Here is a 23,670-nt window from a genome sequence, read left to right as displayed (position 1 = left end):
GAGGCCTCGGGGTAATATTTTGGAGGAACAGTGCACCAGCCAGGAATCAGACTCCTCTTGTTGCGCTTGTAGCCTCATTTGCATAAAGATTCTTGCTTTTTTATTACTGTACCCAGCAAAGTAATCAATTTGGTGTCCCTAATGCTCCTGACAGATTTCCTTTAAATGTTTGGGGGTCAGGTTCATGGTTGCAGCTTGGGCAACTGCTATGATATTAATATCATATTACATTTCCATTGTAGGTGGAAATATATACGCTCACGCAGGGAGAGACCTGCTACTCAAGGGGAGAAGGTGGGGAGAAGCCGCCAGGGACCTGCCTATCTGAGTAGTCTCCGGTGTGGGTTGGTCCCCGGGGCCTTTAAAGTGTCTCTGGAACGCGGCAGCATTTCAGAGTCCAATATTCCTGGCTAAAATCATGCAGCCAGTGTCTGATACATGCTGCCAAAACCTCCATCAGCTGTCAGGTTCCCTTTACCTTTGTCTCGACAGACATCTATGGTACTATGGAGCCATACTGGCTGCGTGTTTTCCAAATGAAAGAAAAATACTGGCTGCGTGTTAGTAGAAAACATTTGTTACCCATACAAAGTAGTTATTACTAGAATTCCAGTGCAGGTAAAAGTAATTGATCCTCTTGGTTCTTTACATTAACCCCTTCCTGACATCCGACGTACTATCCCGTCCACGGGCCCGTATGACCGTGGACGGGATAGTACGTCTACCGCGATCAGCGGCGCCCACGTGGTGAGCGCCGCTGACCGCGGCCGGGTGTCAGCTGATTATCACAGCTGACACCCGGCACTATGTGTCAGGGGCGGTCACGGACCGCCCCCGACACGTTATCCCCTTGCACACCGCGATCAAACATGATCGCGGTGTACCGGGGGTTAAAGGGAAGCATCGGCAGGAAGGGGGCTCCCTCCGTGCTTCCCTGAGCCCCCCACGGCAGCGCAATGTGCAGCGCTGCTGCGGGGGCTCCTATCCTCCAGGCCCCCGAATCCAAGATGGCGACGGGGGCCTTCGGGGACCTGAGGAAGCTGGCTTCCTCAGTGCCTGCAAAGCGCAGGCAAGAGGAAGTCTTCTTCAATGCCTGTGACAGATTGCTGATCTGTCACAGTGATCTGTGATGTGACAGATCAGCGATCTGTCACAGGACAGTGATGTCCCACCTGGGACTATGTAATAAAGTAAAAAAAAAATAAAAAAAATGTAAAAATAAATTTAAAAAAATCGCCAAATAAATTAGAAAAAAAAAAAAAATATTCCCTCAATAAATCCATTTTTTGGAAATAATAATAAAAAAAAAACAATAAAAGTACACATATTAGGTATCGCCGCGTCCGTAATGACCCGCCCTATAAAACTGTCCCATTAGTTAACCCTTTTAGCGAACCCCTTAAAAAATAAAAATAAAAAACGAAGCAAAAAATAATGATTTATTATCATACCGCCAAACAAAAAGTGTAATAACGCGCGATCAAAAAGACGCATATAAATATCCATGGTACCGCTGAAAACGTCATCTTGTCCCGCAAAAAACGAGCTGCCACACAGCATCATCAGCGAAAAAATAAAAAAGTTATAGCTCACAGAATAAAGCGATGCAAAAATAATAATTTTTTATATAAAATAGTTTTCATTGCATAAAACCGACAAAAACATAAAAAAAGACCTAAATGAGGTATCGCTGTAACCGTACTGACCCGAAGAATAAAACCGCTTTATCAATTTTACCGCACGCGGAACGGTGTAAACGCACCCCCCCAAAAGAAATTCATGAAACGCTGTTTTTTGTTCATTCTGCGTCCCAAAAATAGGAATAAAAAGCGATCAAAAAATGTCACGTGCCCGAAAATGGTACCAATAAAAACGTCAACTCGTCCCGCAAAAAATAAGACCTCACATGACTCAGTGGGTCAAAGTACGGAAAAATTATAGCTCTCAAAATGTGGTGATGCAAAAACTATTTTACAATAAAAAGCGTCTTTTAGCGTGTGACAGCCGCCAAACATAAAAACCGCCATAAATAGTAAGTCAAACCCCCCGTTATCACCCCCTTAGTTAGGGAAAAATAATAAAACTAAAAAAAAAGTATTTATCTCCATTTTTCCGTTAGGGTAAGGCTGTGTGCACACGCTGCGGATTAGGTGCGGATTAGGTGCGGATTCATCCGCGCGGATTTTGTAAAATCCGCAGGTTTGAAACCGCAGGTCAAAAGACCTGCGGTTTTACCTGCGGATTGCTCTGCGGTTTTGTCCTGCGGTTTTTCATCTCCTCAATAGAGGAGTTGGCAAACCGCAGGAGAATCCGCAGAAAGAATTGACATGTCAATTCTTTCTGTGGATTGAAAACCGCAGATAATCCGCGTGGAAAATTCCGCACCGTCTGCACTGCGGTTTTTGATTCCCATAGGGAATCATGGTACTGTACACCGCAGCAGAAACTGCTGCGGGTCCGCATCAGCCGGAACCGCAGCAAAATCCGCAGCATGTGCACACAGCCTTAGGGCTAGGGCTAGGGTTAGGGCTAGGGTTAGGGCTAGGGTTAGGGCTAGGGTTAGGGCTAGGGTTAGGGCTAGGGCTAGGGCTAGGGCTAGGGTTAGGGCTAGGGTTAGGGCTAGGGCTAGGGTTAGGGCTAGGGTTAGGGCTAGGGTTAGGGTTAGGGCTAGGGTTAGGGCTAGGGTTAGGGCTCAGATTAGGGTTAGGGGTGTGTTGGGGTTATAATTGGGGGTTTCCACTGTTTGGGCACATCAGGGGCTCTCCAAATGCAACATGGCGTCTGATCTCAAATCCAGCCAATTCTGAGTTGAAAAAGTCAAATGGTGCTCCTTCCCTTCCAAGCTCTGCCATGCGCCCAAACAGTGTTTTACCCCCACATGTAGGGTATCAGCCTACTCAGGACAAATTGCAAAACAATTTTTGGGGTCCAATTTCTCCTGTTACCCTTAGGAAAATAAAAAATTGGGGGCAAAAATATCATTTTTGTGGAAAAAAATGATTTTTTTATTTTCACGTCCAAGTGTTATAAACTTCTGTGAAACACTTGGGGGTTCAAAGTGCTCACCACACATCTAGATAAGTTCCGTGGGGGGTCTAGTGTCCAAAATGGGGTCACTTGTGGGGAGTTTCAATAGTTTAGGTACATCAGGGGCTCTCCAAACGCACATGACACCCGCAGACCATTCCATCAAAGTCTGCATTCCAAAACGTCACTGCTTCCCTTCCGAGCCCCGACGTGTGTCCATACAGTAGTTTTCTCCCACATATGGGGTGTCAGCGTACTCAGGCCAAATTAAACAACAACTTTTGGGGGTCCAATTTCTCCTGTTACCCTTGTGAAAATGAACTAATTGGGGACTAATTGATCATGTTTCTGGAAAAAATACGATTTTTTTATTTTCATGCCCTGGCATTATAAACTTCAGTGAAGCCCTTGGGGGTTCAAAGTGCTCACCTCACATCTAGATAAGTTCCTTAGTGGGTCTAGTTTTCAAAATGGGGTCATTTGTGGGGGGTTTCCATTGTTTAGGTACATTAGGGGCTCTCCAAAGGCAACATGACACCCGCAGACCATTCCATCAAAGTCTGCATTCCAAAACGTCACTACTTCCCTTCCGAGCCCCGACGTGTGCCCATACAGTAGTTTTCTCCCACATACGGGGTATCAGCATACTCAGGACAAATTGGACAACAACTTTTGGGGTCCAATTTCTTCTGGTACCCTTGGGAAAATAAAAAAATGGTGACTAAAAGATCATGTTTGTGGAAAAAATACGAATTTTTTATTTTCACGCCCGGGCGTTATAAACTTCTGTGAAGCACTGGGGGGTTCAAAGTGCTCACCACACATCTAGATAAGTTCCTTGGGGGGTCTAGTTTACAAAATGGTGTCATTTGTGGGGGATTTCCACTGTTTAGGTACATTAGGGGCTCTCCAAAGGCAACATGACACCCGCAGACCATTCCATCAAAGTCTGCATTCCAAAACGTCACTACTTCCCTTCCGAGCCCCGACGTGTGCCCATACAGTAGTTTTCTCCCACATATGGGGTATCAGCATACTCAGGACAAATTGGACAACAACTTTTGGGGTCCAATTTCTCCTGGTACCCTTGGGAAAATAAAAAAATGGTGACTAAAAGATCATGTTTGTGGAAAAAATACGAATTATTTATTTTCATGCCCGGGCATTATAAACTTCTGTGAAGCACTGGGGGGGTCAAAGTGCTCACCACACATCTAGATAAGTTCCTTAGGGGGTCTAGTTTCCAAAATGGTGTCATTTGTGGGGGGTTTCCACTGTTTTGGTACATCAGGAGTTTTCCAAACGCGACATGGTGTCCGATCTCAATTCCAGCCAAAAAGTCAAATGGCGCTGTTTCCCTTCCGAGCTCTGCCATGCGCCCAAATAGTGGTTTACCCCCACATGTGGGGTATCAGCGTACTCAGAACAAATTGCACAATAACTTTTACGGTCCTGTTACCCTTGGAAAAATAAGAATTGAGGGTGAAAAGATCATTTTTGTGGAAAAAATATGATTTTTTAATTGTATGGCTTTATGTTATAAACTTCTGTGAAGCCCATGGGGGTTCAAAGTTCTCACCATACATCTAGATAAGTTCCTTAGGGGGTCTAGTTTCCAAAATGGTGTCATTTGTGGGGGGTTTCCACTGTTTTGGTACATCAGGGGTTTTCCAAACGCGACATGGTGTCCGATCTCAATTCCAGCCAAAAACGTCAAATGGCACTGCTTCCCTTCCGAGCTCTGCCATGCGCCCAAATAGTGGTTTACCCCCACGTGTGGGGTATCAGCGTACTCAGGATAAATTGCACAATAACTTTTAGGGTCCTGTTACCCTTGGGAAAATAAAAATTGGGGTGAAAAGATCATTTTTGTGGAAAAAATATGATTTTTTAATTGTACCGCTGTACGTTATAAACTTCTGTAAAGCCCTTGTGGGTTCAAAGTTCTCACCACATATCTAGATAAGTTCCTTGGGGGGTCTAGTTTCCAAAATGGGGTCACTTGTAGGGGGTTTCCACTGTTTAGGTACATCAGGGACTCTCCAAACGTGACATGGCGTCCGATCTGAATTCCAGCCAATTTTGCATTGAAAAAGTCAAAAGGCGCTCCTTCCATTCTGAGCTCTGCCATGCGCCGAAACAGTCGTTCCCCCCACAAATCAGGTATCAGCGTACTCAGGACAAATTGCACAATAACTTTTGCAGTCCAATTTCTCCTGTTGCCCTTGGTAAAATAAAAAAAATTGAACCTGAAGTATTTTTTTTGTGAAAAAAAGTTAGATGTTCATTTCTTTTTAAATATTCAAAAAAATTCCTGTGACGCACCTAATGGGTTAATAAACTTCTTGAATGTGGTTTTGAGCACCTTAAGGGGTTCAGTTTTTAGAATGGTGTCACTTTTGGGTATTTTCTATCATATAGACCCCTCAAAGTGGCTTCAAATGTGATGTGGTCCTAAAAATAAAATCGTGTTGTAAAAATGAGAAATCGCTGGTCAACTTTTAACCCTTATAACTTCCTAACAAAAAAAAATTTTGGTTCCAAAATTGTGCTCATGTAAAGTAAACATGTGGGAAATGTTACTTATCAAGTTTTTTGTGTGCCGTATCTCTGTGATTTAAGGGCATAAAAATTCAAAGTTGGAAAATTGCGAAATTTTCAAAATTTTTGCCAAATTTCCATTTTTTTCACAAATAAGCGCAAGTTATTTGAATGAAATTTTACCACTAACATGAAGTACAATATGTCACAAGAAAACATTGTCAGAATCACCGGGATCAATGGAAGCGTTCCAGAGTTATGACCTCATAAAGGTACAGTGGTCAGAATTGTAAAAATTGGCCCGGTCATGAACGTGCAAACCACCCTTGGGGGTGAAGGGGTTAAAGACAAACCAGCTAAATCTGTACCTCAGACAATAATACCATGATATATTGGTCTCATAAGTATGTGCCCCCTCTGTGAAAGCACAAGAGGATTAGTATTGGAAAATAATACTTTAAAAATGGTCATTTGCACACAGGGTCAGTTCTAAGAAATGCAGAATAAAGCTGGGATTACATTGTCACAGGTCCAAGTTTGCTGACCTATAGTCAAGCATTTTAACCCTCGGTACCGCTAGCCATAATGGATGAACCCTCTGGGAGGCAATGTGCTGCGTAGTTAAACAATGCTTTGTTGACTTCCCAGTTTCTTGCCATTGTATGAGGGAGACAGATAATGTGCGTCTTCCCCCATCATTTCTAGCTTTCACATTTCCTTCATTTGTTAAGTTTGGATTTGTCGACTTTTCTTAGACAATATCAAAGTTTCACCATAAGTTGTGTGTCCAAGTTGCTGAGAGTATATAGACTACCTTTGGTAAATGCTGTGAACTTACTTGTTGACATAAGACATATCTAGCCTTTGACCAGTGTGATCTCATGGAAGATAAAGCTATGATAAAGGAGTTAAGATAATAGCTTGTTACATATCATTCTCCCACTGACATATTCACAAATAAAAAAAATATCCAGAACAAATATCTATCAAAATCTGTGAATTTTATATAATGAAAATAATAAATGATCTCAGATTTTACATTTAAAAACAAAAGCTGGACCTATTCGTTTAGGTTTATGGCTTTAATGCTAAATTCAATGACATTTTTATTATGGTAAGCCCCAATCAGAAGGATATTTCCATTGCAGAACATTTATTTGCCATTGCAGAACCTGCTGAAATGTAGAGACATTTCAGTATGAATAGTTCAAGTTGCACAGACATAAGAAGACCATTAATTGCTGTCTGTCTTGGTCATTGTCCTCTAGTGATAGTCTCCGGCAGATAAAGCACTGATAATATTGAAAAAGCAAAACACAGCCTAGTAAAGGTACTGTCACACTAAGCGATATTGCTAGCGACATCGCTGTGTCTGATACTTACCTACGACCCGCTCCCCCGCTGCTTATCGCTGATCGCGCGAGAACGTTCAGGACCGCTTCTCGTCGTCAGCTTCCTGCGGCGCTTTCTGTGGAGAGATGAGCGACGAGCGTGGAGCTGGGCGGGAGGACGCAGGATCGCCTGGTGTGACAGGTAAGTAGCGACCCCCATCCCCAGCGATGTCGCTGGTGAGATCTGCCTGTGTGGCAGCTCACTAGCGACCACTTAGCGATGTACTAGCGATCCTGACCACGTCATATCGCTGGTCGGGATCGCTGGTACATCACTAAGTGTGACAGTACCTTAAGTGATATATCGCTCAAATCAGGGTGTCTGCCCCTACATCATGGTGCTCTCAGGTTGCATAGCAAAAACCTGCTGACAGATTCCCTGATATTCCGATTTCTATAAATCATCACCTATTCACTGTATAAATGTGAATTTTTAGATTGATGAATATATCAATGCTGGGACCCCTACCCGTCACCAGAATGGAAAACTTGTGAACCCTGTTCTCTCTTGGCTGCAAGACCATGGTCACATATGTAGCCTGATACTCCATTCTACATCCATGAAGATTTGAAGGTAGCTAATTACAGTGTTGTGCTCAGCTATCTTCACCATTCAGTTCTTTAACCCCTTTACTACATTAGACGTACTATTCCGTCCATGTGACCCGGGACCTAATTCCCATGGACGGAATAGTAGGTCTTGCCTGATCAGCTGCGCTCACGGGGGGAGCGCAGCTGATCGCGGCCGGGTGTCAGCTGATTATCACAGCTGACACCAGGTACTATGTGTTAGGGGCGGTCACGGACCGCCCCCGACACGTTAACCCCTGGCACACTGCGATCAAACACGATCACGGTGTACCGGGGGATTAGGGAAGCATCGGGAGGGAGGGGACTCCCTCCGTGCTTCCCTGAGACCCCCACAGCAGCACGATGTACAGCGTTGCTGCCGGGGTCTCCTTCCCTGCAGGTCCCCTAATCCAAAATGGTGGCGGGGACCTTCGGGGGCCTGAAGGGAGCTGGCTTCCTCATGCCTGCAAAGCGCTGGCATGAGGAAGCCTGCAGCACTGCCTGTGACAGATCGCTGACCTGTCACAGGGATCTGTGATGTGACAGATCAGCGATCTGTCACATGACAGTTTTGTCCCCCCTGGGACATTGTAATAAAGTTAAAAAAAAGTGTAAAAATAATTTATAAAAAAATCGCTAAATAAATTAAAAAAAAATAATTCCCTAATAAATAAAATAAAAAAAACAATAAAAGTACACATATTTGGTATCACCGCGACCGTAACTAACCGCTCTATAAAACTGTCCCACTAGTTAACCCCTTTAAAAATAAAAAACGAAGCAAAAAATAAAGCTTTATCAACATACCGCCGAACAAAAAGTGCAATAACGCGCGATTAAAAAGACGGATATAAATATCCATGGTACCACTGAAAACGTCATCTTGTCCCGCAAAAAACTAGCCACCACACAGTGCCATCAGCAAAAAAATAAAAAAGTTATAGCTTGCAGAATAAAGCGAAGCAAAAATAATTATTTTTTATATAAAATTGTTTTCATTATTTAAAAGCGCCAAAACATGAAAAAAGACATAAATGAGGTATCGCTGCAACCATATTGACCCGAAGAATAAAACTGCTTTATCAATTTTACCGCACGCGGAATGGTGTATACGCATCCCCCAAAAGAAATTCATGAAACGCTGGTTTATGTTCATTGTGCGTCCCAAAAATTGGAATAAAAAGCGATCAAAGAATGTAACGTGCCCAAAAATGATACCAATAAAAACGTCAACTCGTCCTGCAAAAAATAAGACCTCACATGACTCGGTGGGTCAAAATATGGAGAAGTTATTTCTCTCAAAATGTGGTGATGCATAAACTATTTTTACAATGAAAAGCATCTTTTAACATGCGACAGCTGTCAAAAATAAAAACCCGCCATAAATAGTAAATCAAACCCCCCGTTATCACTCCCTTAGTTAGGGAAAAATAATAAAATAACAAAAAATGTATTTATTTCCATTTTCCCATTAGGGCTAGGGTTAGGGCTAGGGGTGTGTTGGGGTTAGGGTTGGAGTTAGAATTGGGGGGTTTCCACTGTTTTGGCACATCAGGGGCTTTCCAAACGCGACATGGCGTCCGATCTCAATTCCAGCCAAAAAAGTCAAATGGCACTGCTTCCCTTCCGAGCTCTGCCATGCACCCAAATAGTGGTTTACCCCCACCTTTGGGGTATCAGCGTACTCAGGACAAATTGCACAATAACTTTTGGGGTCCTGTGACTCTTGGGAAAATAACAATTGGGGGTGAAAAGATAATTTTTGTGGAAAAAATTTGATTTTTCAATTGTACGGCTGTACATTATAAACTTCTGTGAAGCCCTTGGGGATTCAAAGTGCTCACCACATATCTAGATAAGTTCCTTGGAGGGTCTAGTTTCCAAAATGGGGTCACTTGTGGGGGGTTTCCACTGTTTAGGCACATCAGGAGCTCTCCAAACTTGACATGGCGTCCAAGCTGAATTCCAGCCAATTTTGTAGTGAAAAAGTCAAATGGCACTCCTTCCCTTCCGAGCTCTGCCACGCGCCCAAACAGTGGTTCCCCCCACATATCAGAATAAATAGGTGATAGACATATTATATGTGGAGGCCAAAAAATCAACGATTATAATTCCCATAAAATGATGATCAATAATATATATTGTATACCATGATCCACATAATTAAAACAGGACAATATAGGAAAATTGCACATTTACTAGAAACTACCCAAAAAGAACCAGCAGTCAAAAAATCCATAAAATTGCAATATTTATTAAATAATACTGATAAATATGGACATACAGTGCATGGATAGGGAGGAACAACAGATAGAAAAGCACAGTGGTCATAGGGCCAGCCACACTGCAAGCACAACGCCAGGAAAAAATGGTATACAGAAAATAATTGCAAAACACTAGTAATAAGTCAGGGACACATAAATGAATAATGTAGCAAGAAGTGTTTTAAAACATCATCATGTAGCAAGTGCTACTGCCCTTGATTAAGCTGAAAAAATACCCTGACAATTGAGAACACAAGGTCAATACTGAACTGATGCTCAAAGAGCATCGCAACAAAGATTGCTAATGGTTACAATAATATACCTGGAGGCAGTGGAGGCAGTGAGGTCGGTCCTGTCCCCGACGCGCGTTTTGGAGCCAAAAGGCTCCTTCCTTAGGGGGCGTGGAAAAAGGGCGCAACCACCGGGTTAATATGGCGCGCCCGCACGTGATCCAACACACCAAGCAAGGAACACTGATGACTGACCGACGGACAGTGCGCATGCGCACAGATGGCATCAAGCAAAAGCCGCCATGCATAAAAAGGGCAAGGTATAGGGCAAACAAAAAACAGTGCACAAAACAATAATCATTGTGTGTAAAAAAACGGGGTATAGCGTCAGGATACTAGATGTTGGTCAATGCTCAATTAAGTGGCATAAAAGAAAGAAACATGATATTATATGTGGAACTATATTGGCATATTCCACTTGCCTATGCCAATAGCATATGGTTACATATAGGATACTAATAACTATCAAAATAGGAGCTAAAAAAGGCTCTCAATTAGATAGGCACCCAATATTGGGTATATACTATGCAAAAAATTGTATCCATATATACAGTAAATATAGCCACAATAGTATAAAGAGTATAAGAAATATATCGCAATATCACTGCATGCAGAAGCACCTGAAAACCATCAGAAACCCCCCCCACATAGCTGTATACATACATAGAAGAATATGCATAAATACACACAAATACATATACAAATAATAAATAAATAATATAAATACAGGGCACAAAAGGTTACAAGATATAATTAGCCAAATATATAATACATACAGGCTATATTACAATATAGATGGCACCAAAAACCTGTCACTACTGGGTAGACAGGTATATAATACCACATATGTATATTAAAACTAGTACACACACAAATATCAAAAGACGTCATCATAGATTTAATCCATCAGGCAGCTTTGTAATTCCAGAGGACCTTCGGACACCTTCCACAATTTCCGAAGACATCGAATCATGTTCAGATCACTACAAAAATATAAAACATAAATGTTAAAATATAAAATAGAAAAGTACAAAACCACAGTGCTCATGTTAGTGTCCACCAAGGTTAAGTTACAAGTATGGGGCATATGAAATATTTTCATTTAATCCTCGTGGATGAATGGTGCCTAAGGTCCAGATCCATCTGGTTTCTGACCTAGCCAAGTGATTGGACAATTTACCACCCCTTTTATTGATGTTAAGAGCATCGATACCCCTTACTTTAAGGAGTGTAGCATTGCACTGGTGGAATTCCTTGAAATGCCTGGGCAGAGTCTTCAAACTTGAATCATCAGTACAGGCGGCAGCAGCCAGTATACCCTAGACATGCTCCCTTGTGCGTACTTTCAACTGCCGTGTGGTCATACCCACATAAATGAGTCCACAGGGACAGGTGGCATAGTATATCACGTACCGAGTGGTACATGATATACGTTGCTTGATGGAAAATGTCTTGGTACCATCATAGTTAGTAAACAAGGTACTCCGTTCGATGTTAGGACAGGCTATACATCTGCCGGAAGGGAAACACCCATGTCTAATCGGAATATCATCCAAAAAAGTATGTACTGGATGATCAACATAATGGCTAGCCACCAACTGGTCACGTAGATTCCTAGCCCTTCTGAAGGTGATGGACGGATACTCCGGGAGAAATTTATTCAGAATCGGATCCACCATAAGGATAGGCCAAGCCCTTCTCATTGCATCACGCATCATTCCATGTTGGGGGTGAAAAGAAGTGATGAACCTCACAACATCATTCCCCTCAGATTTTTTGCAATTCCTGTAGAGCAGATCATTGCGAGTTGCATGTTTAGCACGTTGGTAGGCCTTTTTAACACTCCGTTTACTGTATCCACGTGATAGAAAACGAGTTTTTAATTCATTAGCATGATTTTCAAAATCAGCATTAGTGGAACAGATACGACGGAGTCGTAAGAACCGCCCCACAGGGATAGCCTTAATAAGATGATGCGGATGGCAAGATGAGGCATAGAGCAAGGTGTTGGTAGATGTCTCCTTACGGTAGATATCCATCTGAATTGTTCCTTCTATATCCTTTCTAATGGGAACATCCAAAAAGTTAATTTTTCCCGGGTCCCAAGTCAATGTAAGCTTAATATTAAGATCATTACTGTTCAAGGTGGATATAAATTGCAGGAGGTCGACGGAGCTGCCCTGAAAGATAAAGAAGATATCGTCGATGTAGCATGCCCATAATTGGACACGCTCAATCGACCCCTGTTTATCAGACAGGAAAAGGTCCCTCTCCCACAGCCCCAGGAAGAGATTAGCATAGGATGGCGCAAAGGCCGCACCCATAGCAGTCCCCTGGAGTTGTAGGTAGAAGGATTCCTTAAATACAAAAAAATTGTGTGTGAGAGTGAACTCTAGGAGCTCCAGGATGAGGTCCCTAAGTCCCACTGAAATAGTGGAGGTGGTCAGAAAAAATAGAACGGCACGTAGGCCATCAGTATGCTTTATGTTAGTGTATAGGGACTCAACATCAACAGAGGCAGGAAGAGAGTCACTCTCCATAAAGAGTCCATTGACCTTCCGCAAAAGATCTCCAGTGTCCTTAAGGAAGGAGGGCAGACTGGACACCAACGGCTGAAGATGATGATCAATCCATTTATTGATGTTTTCAAGGAAATTCCCTCGACCAGATATAATAGGTCTACCCGGTGGTGACCTGATGTCCTTGTGAATTTTGGGCAAGAGGTACAATGTGGCTATGGTGGGCTCTTTCACAGTAAGTGCCGAAGCCAGCTGTTTGGTGACAATACCGTTAATCACGGCCTTATTAATAATCAAATCCAATTTAGCAATAAAAGCCGAGAGGGGATTGTAAGTGAGCTTTTTGTAGCATATCGAGTTGTTTAGTTGACGGAATGCCTCTCTCTCATACATTGCTATAGGCCAGATCACCACATTGCCACCTTTATCAGCCAGCTTCAGCACCACATCTGGAAGATTTTGAAGATACCTAAGCCTCACCCTTTCATTCTTAGTCAGATTGTCAGCTCTGCCGTATTTAGGAATCTTCTTGAACTCATCGGTCACCACACGCACAAATAGATCTATACTAGGACATGATGTAAATGGGGGGAATTTCACTGATCTTGGACGAATGGATGGGGGAATCTTACCTCCCTCACCACCATGTTCAGCCGCTAGCGTCTCCAGAGTTCTTATTGCCTCCTGCTCCTCTTCTGTAGGAAAAAGATGTTGGAGATCGTCATTGAAAAAATATCTTTTGAAAAGCAATGATCTAGCAAATAAGTTAAGATCCTTTACAGCAGTAAAGGTATCGAAACTAGAAGTGGGTGAAAAAGTAAGGCCTCTTCCCAGTAAAGACAAATCCACCCTTGTGAGGTCATAATGACTTAGATTGATCACCTTATTATCCTTCTGATGCAATTCAGATTGATTCATTAGGTGTCTTTTATAAGGGTGAAATGAATGGTCCCGTAGCCTGCGGAACCCACCAGTACCATGGGATGAGGCCGAGATTTGCAATCCATCCGATTGCCCACTTATGGAGGTAACTGAAGTGCTGGAAATCGTGCGATGCAAATTAGGGCTGTTACTATTTCTCCATAGGTAGACTTTCTTCATTTGATAATCTTTAAGGTCCCTGTTAAATTTGGTCAATTGATTATGTTGGATTTTTTTGACCACCGTGTCCATGGTCTTATCCAATTCGATTTCAAACGATTTGATTTTATCCGAAGAACAACCTTTACGTATCTCTTCTTAGATTGAATCAATGGATTTATCCAGCATCTCAATGTTAAAAGAATTAAAATTAACCAAAAGTTGTAAGAAGGTCAGGGAACACAAATTGGATGCTTCCTCCCACTTGGCAATGAATATATCATCCTCAATGGGAAAAGTGGGGATGACTTTAACTCTCAAACCCCTGGGAATCATTTTATTGGATATATATTTCTCCAGGAATAACCTGTTCCACCACAGTCTAGATCGTTTAAGGAGTAGTGTTTTAACATGTTGCAACTTAACATCCCAACTTGAATCAACCGTCTGTGGAGCACTGCTCCCCCCCAGAACCAAAAACCTGGTCCACTTGATCGAGCCAGACTTTATCTCTTGATCGATAGTCCATCCTGTCCACAACCAGAACACCTGTGCATAACACAGTAAGAATATAGTAGAATAAATAGGTGATAGACATATCATATGTGGAGGCCAAAAAATCAACGATTATAATGGCCATAAAATGATGATCAATAATATATATTGTATACCATGATCCACATAATTAAAACAGGACAATATAGGAAAACTGCACATTTACTAGAAACTACCCAAAAAGAACCAGCAGTCAAAAAATCCATAAAATTGCAATATTTATTAAATAATACTGATAAATATGGACATACAGTGCATGGATAGGGAGGAACAACAGATGGAAAAGCACAGTGGTCATAGGGCCAGCCACACTGCAAGCACAACGCCAGGAAAAAATGGTATACAGAAAATAATTGCAAAACACTAGTAATAAGTCAGGGACACATAAATGAATAATGTAGCAAGAAGTGTTTTAAAACATCATCATGTAGCAAATGCTACTGCCCTTGATTAAGCTGAAAAAATACCCTGACAATTGAGAACACAAGGTCAATACTGAACTGATGATCAAAGAGCATCACAACAAAGATTGCTAATGGTTACAATAATATACCTGGAGGCAGTGGAGGCAGTGAGGTCAGTCCTGTCCCCGACGCGCGTTTTGGAGCCAAAAGGCTCCTTCCTCAGGGGTGTGGAAAAAGGGCGCAACCACCGGGTTTATATGGCGCGCCTGCCGGAGGCCGTCAATGTGCGCAGACTGCCTGTCATGCATCAGCTAAGTCCATGCTGCGGCGCAACCGGAAACACGCGGGCCCACGTGATCCAACACACCAAGCAAGGAACACTGATGACTGACCGACGGACAGTGCGCATGTGCACAGATGGCATCAAGCAAAAGCCGCCATGTATAAAAAGGGCAAGGTATAGGGCAAACAAAAAACAGTGCACAAAACAATAATCATTGTGTGTAAAAAAACGGGGTATAGCGTCAGGATACTAGATGTTGGTCAATGCTCAATTAAGTGGCATAAAAGAAAGAAACATGATATTATATGTGGAACTATATTGGCATATTCCACTTGCCTATGCCAATAGCATATGGTTACATATAGGATACTAATATCTATCAAAATAGGAGCTAAAAAAGGCTCTCAATTAGATAGGCACCCAATAATGGGTATATACTATGCAAAAAATTGTATCCATATATAAATATAGCCACAATAGTATAAAGAGTATAAGAAATATATCGCAATATCACTGCATGCAGAAGCACCTGAAAACCATCAGAAACCCCCCCCACATAGCTGTATGCATACATAGAAGAATATGCATAAATACACACCAGGTATCGGTGCACTCTGGACAAATTGCACAATAACTTTTCCAGTCCAATTTCTATTGTTACCTTTGGTAAAATAAAAAAATTGAACCTGAAGTAGTTTTTTTTGTGAAAAAAAGTTAAATGTTTATTTTTTTTAAACATTCAAAAAATTCCTGTGAAGCACCTGAAGGGTTAATAAACTTCTTGCATGTGGTTTTGAGCACCTTGAAGGGTGCAGTTTTTAGAATGGTGTCACTTTTGGGTATTTTCTATCATATAGACCCCTCAAAGTGACTTCAAATGTGATGTGGTCAGTAAAAATAAAATGGTGTTGTAAAAATAAGAAATCGCTGGTCAACTTTTAACCCTTATAACTTCCTAACAAAAAAAAATTTTGGTTCCCAAATTGAGCTGATGTAAAGTAAACATGTGTGAAATGTTACTTATTAAGTTTTTTGAGTGCCATATCTCTGTGATTTAAGAGCATAAAAATTCAAAGTTGGAAAATTGCAAAATTTTCAAAATTTTTGCAAAATGTCCATTTTTTTCACAAATAAACACAAGTTATATGAATGAAATTTTACCACTAACATGAAGTACAATATGTCACGAGAAAACAATGTCAGAATCGCCTAGATCTGTTGAAGCGTTCCTGAGTTATGACCTCATAAAGGGACAATGGTCAGAATTGTAAAAATTGGCACGGGAGTAAATGTGCAAACCACCCTTGGTAGTAAAGGGGTTAAACCTTGAATGAAGCTGTGGGGCATACGCATAACTATTCACTCAATTTTAGTACTCCTCGCTCCAAGCTCACAGTCTGTGTACAACAGATCACAGTAGTATTGGCACCTACATTGATCTAAATATTGTCACCTATCCAGTGGATAGGTGATAATTTATGTAAACTTAATACCCCTTAAAGGAGTTAAGTCCAGGTTTTTCACAAAAGTCTGTAGTCACTGTATGTGACTACAGACTTGTGAATCCTCAGATTGTGCGCACCACGCTCTGTGAGGATTCTCCAGTGCAGGTGGCGAGACACAGCGATCATGTGACCGCAGTTATGCGATATTCATACTTCTGGCCACATTCTGACTAGACATGAGCGGCCTTGCTCAAAACAAGTAAATTGTGTGAGACCGCACATGTCTAGTTGGAATGTGGCCGTAGTATTCATATTGCAAACTTGTGGTTACATAACCGCTCAGTCTCACCACCGGCGCTGGAGAATCCTCACAGCAAGCTGTGGCCAGTATCTGAGGATTCACAAGTCTGCAGTCACACAGAGTGACTTACAAACATTTGGAAAAAGTCTGAACAATCCCTTTAAGTATTTAAAAATAAAGCAGGATGGTTAATCCTAGCTTCATTGAGACCCACGACAATCATACTAGGGATAATTAGGCCAACACAACTCCATTGTGCATATAGTAGTACGGTACATATTCCGAGGAGCATTATTACATTTTACTTCTCCACACAGTTGTACTGTTGGACAGTGCATTTAGATCAATATCTAATGGGGTTTATACGTAATGATGTATAATGCCTAGCTTTACCTGTAAGAATGGTTTTATTTAGTGCATCTAATGTTTTATGTCCCCTGAAGACTGTCTGATCTCACTATAAGGGCTCATACTCACATGCGAGAAACTCGGACGAGTCTTGCACGTCAATGCCCGGCAGTGCCGCCAGCACTCGGATCGGAGCGTTCAGCTGCATAGAAATACATATGAGTATGAGCCTTTAATGTTATACTACTACACAGGTTTACAGGAAACATAAAATCTTGCATGATAAGATTGTGGATAAAAATTGAATCCAGCTTACTGTTTTCAGCTCTTATTAATCTTTGGCACTGAAAAAACACCTCTGCTGATGTGGTGTAACGGTAGTAACAAATATAGAGGATATTCCTTCCATTTTTAGAATTAAAAGAACATTTTCATAACCCTTATTCCAGAAAAATTAATAGCACATTCCAAACAGAATCCAATCCAAAATTAAAGCATTTCCTATGAATTCAGACAAAACTTAGTCCTTGTTAATGCTATAACCTTTTTGTAATCATTGTTCCAGTGTAATTAAAATCATGTTGCAGACACAATTCAATCCAAAATTATAGCATTTTCCTACGTGTCTCAGACAAAAGTCAGTTCTTTTTCATGAAGTAAGGTCTTTCATGGAATAATCACCAAGTTTTGTTTCAAATAGATAAGAAAATGCTATAATTTTGGATTGTGCATTTAACATCCTTTTAAAGTTAACCCGTTAGCCGATACTTTGGGCAGCAGGTATCAGGCACTGGCTTTACGATGTTTGACGCTGCGGCATTTTGGTGAAAAGCATACACTAATAGCCGCGGGGGTCCGAGACCGTGCTGTAGACTACTCAGACAGGCAGGTCCCCGGTGGCTTGTCCCCGGTAGCTTCTCTCTGCCTGCTTCCATGAACTGACTGGTTTCTGCCTATGTGCATGTATAGGCAGAGACCTGACAGTCCCCAGCAGCAAGCCGGGAGAAGCCGCCGGGGACTTGCCTGTCCTACTAGTCTACAGCATTGTTCAGCAGCTATTAAGGTATGTTTTTCACTGGAAAGTCGCACAGATTGGGCATCAAATAATATGTTTGTTATTTATAATAAGATTGGCCCGATAATCAGGTTTTTGAAAGTTTAGGACATTTTCTTGGTCTTCTACTTTTTACCACCTTATGTGTCTTTTGCAGGCAGAAAACTGCCAAGATGAGCAGATGGGAAATACCAACTATGAAGATGTCCAATACCATCGACTTTTGTGCCAAGTTCTTATAGTTTCTGCCCAACAGAAAAACATGGCTTAGAAGTCCGTGCTGGATCTTTATATATGGGACCATTGTATGTTTTATACATTTTTAGTTTTTAACTTTGAATCACAATGGGGGGATGCTTTTCCAAACCTAAACCAGGTGAGAGACCATTATTATGTCCTACAAGAATGTGCAGTGAACTAGGTCATGCATAGTGACTCTGCAGGGTGACTGCTGGAAGGAATGTTAATTCTGCGCTCTTGCAGGGAGGATTAAAGAACGCTCTAGGTTACAATTAATCCAAGGAAAATTACACTTTGCTTTCTTTCACGTACAGAACAGTCAGCTGGAATGAGCACAGAACATTTACTATAATGAGCTTCGACTAACATAGTTTATACACGACAAAACTACAATAATGACAATAATTCGAAATCCTTTCCCTCTTGTAGCAGCGGGGAGCAGCTTGATAGCTGCGTAGTTTTGGCAGTTTTGCATGCATCAATTTTTCTTTTAATTGAAAACAGAGTTAATATGGATTAACACAGTTCAAAGCAGAATTTTATGATTAAGTAAATACATATTTCAGAAAAGTTAATTAATGTCTTAAGAAGAAGGAATTGATTTTTTTCTAAAATATGGAATTGACACAATTTGCAATGAGTTAAAATTGCGTCAAAAAAACTTGTTACATGTTGAAAAATGTACTTGAGATATATATATATATATATATATATATATATATATTTATTTATTAGTGGACTTAGCCTACATTCGTTTTTGAGCTTCAGACCCACATTCAAGAAATGTGAGGTCACATTAAAAGCGTCTTCCAAGGATTAGTGAAGGTTTCATTATTTTTTTTTTCCAGAACCACTTATGGTACATGGACAGTGCTTGGTGCTGCAACTGAGCCTAATTTAATTTTACATATATTGTGTAGGATTGTAGTTTAGGCAGTATGATTGAGAGAGCTGCAGTACAAACACATATCGCAACATCACATCTGCCTAATTTAAAAAAAATTGTTGTAAAATTACATTTTTTTTTTTACAGTAGAAGTAAAAGTTGAAGTTGTTCTACCTGAAAAAGAAAGGGAAAAAGAAGAAATGTCTCCCAATGGCAAAGCCAGTCCTCTTGCCTACAAAGCCAATGGGACAACTCGACACTATCATCATGAAGAAAGACCTATAGTCCTAAATCCATACACAAATCCCAAAGATATGGTGGAAGCCTCTGTGTGTCATGTAAAAGATCTGGAGAATGGACAGTATGTTCTTTATAAACCCTAATATTTTATTCTGATAACAATTCCGACACGGGAGCCATGATATTTGCTGACTTTACATTTTCCTGGAATTGTGCGTAGTTCAATTATTATTATGAGAAAAGTTTTATTGTAACTATCAATGATTTCATTTAGTCAACTTGTTGCTCTAGACATCCATCAGCTGGATATATATTTTGTGTTCAATTTTTGCATTTTTGAAAGACTTTTTATGTTTATCTTTAGGATGCGGGAGGTTGACTTGGGATGTGGTAAAGCTCTGCTAATTAAGCAAAATGGAGAATACTATGCAATGGGACACAAGTGCCCGCATTATGGAGCACCACTAGTAAAAGGTTAGGATTTTCAAATGATGTTTAAAGACGTTTTGATGAACTCCCCTTTACTACTTATTGTTTTAGAAACGTACTATCCCAAGAATAACGGCGATCAACTATACACTGAATAAGTGATAAATGGGTCACAATCACCTGTTCTTTCTTACTGCACTGACATAGAAGGGGACATCATGGTCAAGTATAAGCACTGCCCACCCATTCATGTCTGTGCGAATGATGGACAGAATTAAGCACTGAGCTTGGTTACTTATGCCTGTCCCATGACATTGAAAGAATTAGCAATAGTTGCACACAGCGCCCGATTGACCAAACCGTATTGTCTGCACCAGCACTCCAGTGTAGACAAAATGATCTGGATCTGGACTATAGACTTTACATTGGTGGAAGCATCAAGAGTTTTAGTAGCAAAGCATAAAGAAAAGAAAGATTTGTTGTGTTAGATAACCACTATTTGTCTACAAAGTTCAGAAATGCTATGGATTTTACATGCAGATCACAATTCCAGGCAAGAGGATGAGATTTTCGAATGTGGAAATTGACATGTAATGCAGATTTTCAAATCCAAGGTCAATTTCTTCTGCAGATTCTCACCCCTATCAATACATCAGGGGTGAACTCTGCCATAAATGTGCTACAAAGGAAGCCGTAAGATATTTCTCAATGGTAACAGATGACAAACAAACTCTATACAATCTGATCTAGGATTCTTTTCTATCCTAAAAAAATGGAATGCTAGAAACAGGGGGGTACATAGAAGTCACTGAGCCCCATAGCAGAAGTTCTACCCTAATATTCAGTGGGGTCACAGAAGAGCATATCTCACATCTTTGCATCCCTTGCAAAGTAATTTCCCTCCTATATAGTCCTCTATACAGTATTATGGGTACCACATGGTCCTCCATACAGTATTATGGGCACCACACAGTGCCATATACAGCGTAGTGGGTCACACATAGATCTCGATACAGTGTAATGGGCCCAACATAGTTTTCCATACAGTATTATGGGCACCGCATAGCCCTTCATACAGTAGTATGGTCACCACATATCCCTTCATACAGTAGTATGGTCACCACATAGTCCTTCATACAGTATTATGCTCACCGCATAGTCCTCCATACAGAATTATGGACACCACATAGTCCTCCATAGAGTATTATGGGCTCCACATAGTCCTCCATATAGTATTATGAGCATCACATAGTGCTCCATACAGTATTTTGAACACCACAAAGTGCTTCATTCAGTATTATGGGCCCCATATAGTATGCCATACAGTATAATGGACCCAATATATGGCTCCATTTAGTATAATGGGCCCCACATAGTGCTGCTTACAGTATAATGTGCTCCATATGTTGTCCCATGCAGTATAATGAGCACATATAATGCTACATACGTACAAAACAAATAATCAAATATTCACCTCTCTTCCCCTGCTGCTTCAGTTTCCTCAGCATCTTCTCACCCTTTGCACTGCTCAGCACAGAGGGCGCGAAGTAGTGACGTCATCACGCCCTCTGCTCTGAGATGTCACAAAGCTCAGACACAGAGGGGGAATGATGGGAATGGGAGCATCAGCTAATGGCTCCCTCTCCCATCCAGGATGCCGAAACAGTTGAAAGTAGGATGCCGGTGGGGGGCATATCGCTGGCACTGGACCCCCTGACTCATGGGCCCCATAGGATAAATAATAAATAAATATATTACAAAATGTATCTAATCTTTTTAAGTGTTAATCACAATGCTATCCATGTGCTGTCACCAGGTTTTTGCTGCCCCATATGAGAACAGCATGATATAGGGTCAGAGACCCTGATTACAGTGATGTGTTAGTGATGTGTTACTTAATAGTCTGTGTGTTGTATTTTCAATAAAATCCCTGTTTTATCTGTTGCAGATCTCAAAATGATCTTTTAATGCTGAGCTGTGTATAACTCTTTCCACACCACTGATTGACAACTTTCTTTGTACATTGTGCATAGGCAGAAAGTTGATGCTCATGAATATGTTAGACTACATGGCATCTTTTTTACTATCCTCTAGTGTTGATCTCTTGCTGATAAAACAGTAATTTTATCAAAATTGCAACAAGCAGCCCAGTAAATGACCCATCACTAGAATCAGGATCTCTATCTCTTCGTTATGTTGCTCTCAGATTAGATGGTGAAAAGCTAGTTAAAGATTCCCTTTAACTGTTTTAACAGGCTTTCAAGATGTTATGATAATTGCAAAACCAATAGAATATTATGAGCTGTGAGATTTTATCAAATTGTATAGGAATACAAAGGGCCAATTTTAAAGGTAATCTGTCAGCAGGTGTTTGCTTAGTAATCTGAAGACAGCATGAGGTATATGTTAAAACACAGATTTCAGCTATGCCTCTCTTATCAAGCTTGTGACTTTGTTTGCTTAGAATGATTGTTTTTGCACCAGTAGCTTATCATTGCTTTGACTAGCTGGTCGTGTGAGCCCTGGTCCAGAAAGCCCCTCCTTTGATAGGTACCTCACTGTCTATGGACAGAGAGCCTGGTGTGGGCAGGGTTAGCTTTCTCAGCTCTGCTTCATTCTAAATCTAAAAGCTCTGATTGTGTGAGAACGGCTGCACCCAGCTTCTCTCTGCCTACATGATGCTGCTCTCAGATGAGGTAGGAAAAACCTGCTGACAGATTCCATTTAATTAGTAGATGTGCTGGTGTCAGACGCTCTGGATATATTAAAAGACTCATGCATTTTCATGACTCAGGAGCATTAATCGAGTGACGTACACCTCTGTGTTGCACCTTGCCACAAATCCCACATTAGTCCCTGCTGGAGTAATATGTGTACTGTAGCTATACCCCCGTCCCACCCCAGATCCACCCATTTTGTTGGAACTGGGAGAAACTGGCCTGAAAACACCAAAACCTTCAACATGTTTGATCAACTCGGAGTTACGCCTTCGTTTAGCAATGTTTTAAATCTTTTATGCCAAAAATCTGACTTGAAAGCGTTAATGAATCAGACCCAGATTGTCCTGGAGTGCTAATGAGAGCGCTCTTACGTCTATGACCTAGACAACGATATTTAACCTATTGCATTATAAACCAGTGCTTTATTGTCATTATAATACACTGCAGGTTCATTCTTCTTTTTCCATTCTAAAGGTGTTCTCTCCAGAGGCAGAATTCGTTGCCCCTGGCATGGAGCATGCTTTAATATTGCAACTGGTGATATTGAGGATTTCCCAGGACTAGACGGTCTACCAAAATTTCAGGTACATTATGTACCACTCTCTAAGCTCTATTGATGCTAAAAGTGTAACCATTCTCTTTTTTTTAATTACATTTAAGGTACGCTCCCACTGGCGTAAATTCATGCGAGAGAATTGGGCCAATTATGCTAATGACAGTCTGATAAAACTCTGTCAGAGTTTTATCCGAGTGTCATCTGAGCGTGATGCAAGTCGCTCGCATGAGAGAGCTGCATCACAGGTGTGTGTACATCAGACTGCACTTGGTTGACATCTGAGTTCAGTCTGATGTTTCACACGCACCCATAGATTTGTATGGGTGCGTATGTCTCCGATATTCAGATCAATCTTTGCATGCAGCGATTATTTTCTCAAGCTGAATCTGTATAAGACAATAATCTCAGATCTGCATTGCCCCATAATATAACATTATTCTGAGTGCTATACGGTAAAACATCGGAGAGCATACGGCCATGTTATACGTCAGTGTGAGCGAACCCTAATACAAATAGTTGAATTGCAT

The 23,670-nt window shown here is 41.1% G+C and overlaps 1 protein-coding gene across 2 annotated transcripts in view; it reads left to right on the top strand.

The window, feature by feature from the left end:
- The window catches only part of AIFM3 (AIF family member 3), a 161,994-nt gene that overhangs the window by 30,560 nt on the left and 107,764 nt on the right, over positions 1-23,670 (top strand). For both annotated transcript variants that reach the window (XM_073557963.1, XM_073557952.1), the window contains exons 2-5: positions 18,230-18,448; positions 19,346-19,559; positions 19,803-19,912; positions 23,062-23,171. In XM_073557963.1, the coding sequence (XP_073414064.1) occupies positions 18,418-18,448; positions 19,346-19,559; positions 19,803-19,912; positions 23,062-23,171 (465 nt within the window). In that variant the 5' untranslated portion in view covers positions 18,230-18,417. The remainder of the gene's footprint in view (positions 1-18,229; positions 18,449-19,345; positions 19,560-19,802; positions 19,913-23,061; positions 23,172-23,670) is intronic.

This window comes from Dendrobates tinctorius, unplaced genomic scaffold (genome assembly GCF_039654945.1).
Source record: "Dendrobates tinctorius isolate UK_male_01 unplaced genomic scaffold, ASM3965494v1 ptg000003l, whole genome shotgun sequence".
Taxonomy (NCBI): domain Eukaryota; kingdom Metazoa; phylum Chordata; class Amphibia; order Anura; family Dendrobatidae; genus Dendrobates; species Dendrobates tinctorius.
This window is presented reverse-complemented; position numbering and strand designations above follow the sequence as displayed.